The sequence below is a fragment of the Symphalangus syndactylus genome, chromosome 17 (assembly GCF_028878055.3).
Source record: "Symphalangus syndactylus isolate Jambi chromosome 17, NHGRI_mSymSyn1-v2.1_pri, whole genome shotgun sequence".
NCBI classification, from domain to species: Eukaryota; Metazoa; Chordata; class Mammalia; order Primates; family Hylobatidae; genus Symphalangus; species Symphalangus syndactylus.
This window is the reverse complement of record NC_072439.2, coordinates 16,530,394-16,536,699: the sequence shown is the minus strand read 5'-3', so window position 1 is coordinate 16,536,699 and position 6,306 is coordinate 16,530,394. Positions and strand designations below refer to the sequence as shown.

Below are 6,306 nucleotides of genomic sequence, written 5' to 3'. Positions count from 1 at the left end.
GGCAAGTCCATTTGCTTACCCCAGGCCTCAGTTTCTGATTTGGGAAAGGGCTCATAAGATGATTCTCCGCCCCACTCTCTGTACCACTCTCCCAGCTTCTTTCCTCTTTTTTTTTTTTTTTTAATGAGTTGGGGTCTTGCTCTTTCACCCAGGCTGGAGTGTAGTGGCAGGATCACAGCTCACTGCAGCCTTGAACTCCTGGGCTCAAGGGATCCTCCTGCCTCAGCCTCCAAAGTAGCTGGGACTACAGGCATTTGCTATGACGCCCAGCTAATATTTTCATTTTTCATAGAGATGCAGTCTTGCTATGTTGCCCAGGCTGGTCTCTAACTCCTGGCCTCGAGCAGTCCTCCTGCTTTGGCCTCCTAAAGTGCTGGAATTACAGGCGTGAGCCACTGTGTCCGGCCTTCTTTCCTAATTTCAATGACATTTTGCAGACACACATCATGGTTCTCAGACACGTTCTTAAGATCTTTACCCCAGAACTCCTTTAATTATAAAACGCTGACGGTCTATTTAAAAAGTAGCATTTGGAGTCACAGAGCTCATCCACGCCCCCTTCAGTTGTCGGGTGGGTAGGTCATATGGCCTGGTGGAATACCCTGCTTGGACAGGGGGACCTCTGGGCTGGCGGACAGGTAGTCCCCCTGGAGGAGGCTTTTGCGTGAAGGAGGGCGGAGGAGGACCTGGGCCAGTCCAAAGGCAGGAAGGAAGGACGATCCCTGAGTACTGTGAGGGGCAGATTTAGAGGGAAGTTGGGCGAACTGACAATGACTTTGGTAGTAAAGGCACAGGCCGGTCCCTAGCAAAGGCGACTGAAGAGGACAGCGAGGCAGGACCGGATAAAAGGACAGTAGCAGTAGGTCCAGGACTGGGGACTGGTGACCAAGTGACTGAGACTGAAAGCCAGAATGGACTAGCCCTGGTCAAGACCGGTTTTTCCTCCCAAAAGGCCACGTCCTGCTGGAATAGACCACAGAATGACGGGCTGGGAGGCGTTGCCCTGGAAGATCCAGCATAGCCATGCCAGTGGGGTGCGCCTTAGGCGGAAGAAGAGGGGGGTTCTGTTGGATCGATCCACTCAGGGAGGGGAGGATGTCAATGGCAGGTACTAAGATGGATTAAGGTCAGGAGCCACAGGGTGGTGACTCACTGGAGCTAACGCAGTCCAGGATTCACCCCCACCTTTCCCCCTAAGACTGAGGTAGATGGAAGGGGGCGGGTCGGGAAGTCCGTAGGAACTTTGTGCATCTTTACGATGGTCTGTACCAATGAGGAGGAGGTAGGGGGTGTTCGGTGCAAAGGATGAGCGTCCTAGAGGAAGGGTCCACTCAGGTGAGTGAGGGTGCGGGTGACAGAATGAGAGGTGGCTAAATCCAGGTGCAGAATCCAATTTTGTTTTGCCAAAAGAAGTGGACGTCCTGCTGGCCTACCTAGCGGTAGGGAGGTGAGGTCTGATAAAAGACGCTGTCTTTCCAAAGTGCTCAACCAATGCGCTGGCAGGGGCGGGGTGGGAGAGGGCGGGGTCCTTCTTGGAACGTTCCACCTGCAGGAGGGGGGGAGTCCCATGGAAGGTACCACTGGGCAGGTTAGTAGGGAGGTTGGATCAGCTCCAGCCCAGGATCTCTCCAGCGCCCTCGAAGGACTGGGTGGTGTCAGCTGGGCCGGTCCAGGATGGGACAGTGCGGAGAACAGGCTAAGACAGAGACTTCGCAGTCCAGGCAGCAGTCGCCTCCAAGACCAGGGCCCCGAGACCTATTTCTCCGACGCCGGCGCAACTGGGGGTGCAGGCGGCGGGTCTCGGAGGCAGAGGTGGGCTCGCACCTCCTGCAGCTGAGCGCGCAGCTCCTCCAGGGCGAGCTGCGTCGATGTCGCCTGCACCTGCGCCTGCAATTCCTCGAGCGCCAACCCCAAGTGGCCCACCTCGCCCCGCAGCGCCTCCCTGGCAACGCGTCGCTCCTTTTCCTTGCGGCGCTGCTGCAACTGGTGGCGCCAGTACTCCAGCATCAGGCAGCTGCAGGCGGTGATGAAGATGATGCTCTCGCCCAGCAGCTCCGCGCCCAGCTCGGCGGCTGCCGCCTCGTTCAGCGGCTTGATGGCAGCGGCATTGAAACCCATGATGCGCATTTTGGTCCGCATCTCCAGCCAGTGGTACACTGCAGGGAAAGACAGGAGTCAGGGATCTTTTGCAGGGCAGCCTCCTGCAAGCCCCGACTCTCTGTGCTTCGATGTCCCCGTTGTAGCAATGGGGATGTAGTCATCACAGTCAGACGCGTGCTGGAGGGGGCGCCTTAACGAAGACAAGCGCAGGCCTCACACCCAGAATCCTCTAGGGAAAACTTCCTTAACTAATGACTTACTCATGTGAAGGTTGGGTGTCAGCTTTTGCATCGTTATAAACACAGAAGATGCTGATGCTCTTTTCTTTAATTTTTCATTTTTTGAGCCAGGGTTTCGCTCTATCGTCCAGGCTGTAGTGCAGTGCCGAGATCACGGCTTATTGAAGCCTCAAATTCCGGGGCTCAAGCGATCCTCCTCCCGCCTCAGCCTGCAGAGTAGCTGGGACAACGTGCGCGCGCCATCATGCCTGGCTAATTTTTAAATGTTTTGTAGAAACGGGGTCTCCTTGCGTTACCCAGGCTGGTCTGGAACTCCTGGGCTCAAGCGATCCTCCTGCCAAAGCCTCCCAAAGTGCTGGGACTACAGGTGTGAGCCACGGTGCCCGGCCTTGAGGCTCTCTTAATTCCATCAGAATTCATACTTTGCTGGGCGCGGTGGCTCATGCCTGTAATCCCAGCACTTTGAGAGGCCGAGGCAGGTGGCTCAGTTGAGGTCAGGAGTTTGAGACCAGCCTGGCCAAGATGGTGAAACCCCGTCTCTACTAAAAATACAAAAATTAGCCGGGCGTGATGGCGTGTGCCTCTAATACCAGCTACTCTGGAGGTTGAAGCGGGAGAATCGCTTGAAACCGGGAGGCGGAGACTGCAGTGAGCCAAGATCATGCCACTGCACTGTGCATTACATCACTGTTGTTTTTTTTTTTTTTTTTTATTTGAGACGTAGTCTTGCTCTGTCGCCAGGAGGCTGGAGGGCAGTGGTGTGATCCTGGCTCACTGCAACCTCTAACTCCCTGGTTCAAGCGATGCTGCTGCCCCAGCCTCTGGAGTAGCTGGGACTATAGGCGCCTGCCACCATGCCCGGCTAATTTTAGTATTTTTAGTAGAGACAGGTTTCACCATGCTGGCCAGGATGGTCTCAATCTCCTGACCTCGCAATCCGCCCACCTTGGTCTCTCAAAGTGCTGGGATTACAGGTGTGAGCTACCGTGCCCGGCCTATGACTTCACTGTTTTGTCTTATTTTGTTTGTTTATTTATTTATTTACTTTTGAGACAGAGTCTCACTCTGTCGCCCAGGCTGGAGTGCAGTGGCATGATCTTGGCTCACTGCAACCTGCAACTCTCCGGCTCAAGCAACCCTCCCACCTCAGCCTCCCTAGTAGCTGGGACTAAAGGAGCATGCCACCACGCCTGACTAACTTTTGTATTTTTGTAGAGATAGCGTCTCTGTATATTGCCCAGGGGCTGGTCTCAAACTCCTGGGCTCACGTGATCCTCCAGCTTTGGCCTCCCTAAGTGCTGGGATTACAGGCATGAGCCACCACGACTGACTTATTTTTATTTTTAATTTTAATTTTTTTTTTTTTTGAGACGGAGTCTCGCTCTGTTGCCCAGGCTGGAGTGCAGTGACGCGATCTTGGCTCACTGCAGCCTCCAACTTCTGGGTTTAAGTGATTCTCCTGCCTCAGCCCCCGGAGTACCTGGGATTACAGGCACATGCCACCACGCCTAATTTTTGTATTTTTAGTAGAGATGGAGTTTCATCATGTTGGTCAGGCTAGTCTCGAACTCCTGACCTCAAGTGATCTGCCTGCCTTGGCCTCCCAAAGTACTGGGATTACAGGCGTGAGCCGCTGCGCCCAGCTGTATTTTAATTTTTATAATTTATTTTTATTTGTAGAGGAGGAGTCTTGCTATGTTGCCCAGGCTGTTGCTCCAACTCCTGAGTGCAAGCAATCCTCCTGCCTCAGCCTCCCAAAGTGCTGGGATTACAGGCGTGAGCACTGCAACTGGCTGACGTTACTATTTTAGAAGCAAGAACTAAACTCCATTCACTCAATATCATTACACATATTGGGTCTCTGTTACAGCATCGGCATCTCTAACTATAAACCTCTCAAGGTTCCTGCTGGTTTTCTTAGCCTCCAGTGAGCTACCTGATATCCTTCCAGTAAGTTCTTTTTCTGCTTCAGTTAGCCCAGGAAGGTTCCTGTTGCTGGCAATGCAGAGTCATTTTGCAACTGTTTACTCTGTGCTAAGCAACTTCCTAAGTGTTTTGCATGTATTAATTGATTCACTTTCATAATAAACTTACAAATGAAGTTCTGTTATCAGGCACAAGATACCCAGTGACTTGCCCAAGCTCATCCAATTGGTATGAGGCACAGCTAGGGATTGACTCCAGGCATTTTGGGATCAGAGCCCATGCCCTTCCCATGATGCTTCACTGCTCTTGAGACAAATGATCTAAGCCTAAAAAGACTGCAAGCTACATGCACGTTCATAGCAGCCCTATTCGTAGCCACGACGCGGAGGAAACAAACCCAACGTTCAACAGATGTATGAATAAACAAATTGTGGTCTAGCCTCACAATGGACTATTATTCAGCCACAAAAAGGGATGATGGGGGCCAGGCACGGTGGCTCACACCTGTAATCCCAGCACTTTGGGAGGGCAAGGCAGGCAGATCACCTGATGTCGGGAGTTCAAGACCAGCCTGGCCAACACGATGAAACCCCGTCTCTACTAAAAATACAAAATTCAGCTGGGCGCAGTGGCTCACGCCTGTAATCCCAGCACTTTGGGAGGCCGAGGTGGGCGGATCACCTGAGGTCGGGAGTTCGGGACCAGCCTGATCGATATGGAGAAACCCTGTCTCTACCAAAAATACAAAATTAGCCAGGCGTGGTGGTGCACACCTGTGATCCCAGCTACTCGGGAGGCTGAGGCAGGAGAATAGCTTGAACCTGCGAGCTGGAGGTTGCAGTGAGCCGAGATCGTGCCATTGCACTCAGCCCGGGCAACAAGAGCAAAACTCCGTCTCAAAATAAATAAATAAATAAATAAATAAATAAATAAATAGGAAATTAACCGGGCATGGTGGCCCATGCCTGTAATCCCAGCTACTCGGGAGGCTGAGGCAGGAGAATCGCTTGAACCCAGGAGGTGGAGATTGTGGTGAGCCAAGATCGTGTCATTGCACTCCAGCCTGGGAAACAAGAGGAAAATTCCATCTCAAAAAAACAAAAACAAAAACAAAAAACAAAAATTAGCCAGGCATGGTGGCAGGCGCCTGGAATCCCAGCTACTCAGGAGGCTGAAGCAGGAGAATCACTTGAACCCAGGAGGCGGAGGTTGTAGTGAGCCGAGATGGCGCCACTGCACTCTAGCCTGGGCGACAGAGCGAGACACCGTCTCAAAAAAAACAAAAAAAAGGAAATCAAGACAAGGCAGGATGGGCGTCTACTTTGAAACAGAGAAAAAAGGGGCTGGATGTGGTGGCTCACACCTGTAATCCTAGCAGTTTGGGAGCTGAGGCGAGTGGATGGCATGAGCCCAGGAGTTCATGACCAGCCTGGGCAACATAAAGAGACCCCCATCTCTACAAAAAATTAAGAAATTAGCTGAGTGTAGTGGTGGCACACCTATATTCCCAGCTACTCTGGAGGCTGACATGGGAGGATTGCTTGAGCCTGGGAGGCTGAAGCTTCAGTGAGCCATGATTGCACCACCGCACTCCAGCCTGGGTGACAGAGCAAGACCCTGTCCAAAATGAAACAAACAAATGGAAAACAAACAAACAAACAAAAAAAACAACCAGGGGCTGAGCACAGTGGCTCACACCTGTAATCCCAGCTTAAAAGTCTCTTCCCAGAGTAAAAGTTAGTCTTCATGCTGGCCCAAGGCAGCCCACATTATACAGGTTTGTATAATACATACATCATATGTACATGCTTTTCTTTCTTTCTTTTTTTTTTTTTTTTTGAGATGGAGTCTCGCTCCATTGCCCAGGCTAGAGTGCAGTGGTGCGATCTTGGCTTACTGCAACCTCTGCCTCCCGGGTTCAAGTAATTCTTCTGCCTCAGCCTCCCAAGTAGCTGGGACTACTGGTGTGTGCCACCACGCCCGGCTAATTTTTTGTATTTTTAGTACAGATGGGGTTTCACCATGTTGCCCAGGCTGGTCT

At 52.0% G+C, this 6,306-nt stretch overlaps 1 protein-coding gene across 1 annotated transcript in view; it reads right to left on the bottom strand.

The window, feature by feature from the left end:
* Positions 1-465: 465 nt before the first annotated feature.
* Positions 466-6,306, bottom strand: part of OPA3 (outer mitochondrial membrane lipid metabolism regulator OPA3) — a 49,093-nt gene continuing 43,252 nt past the window's right edge. Inside the window, exon 2 of the mRNA XM_055249560.2 lies at positions 466-2,156. Coding sequence (XP_055105535.2) covers positions 1,756-2,156 — 401 coding nt within the window. The 3' untranslated portion in view covers positions 466-1,755. The remainder of the gene's footprint in view (positions 2,157-6,306) is intronic.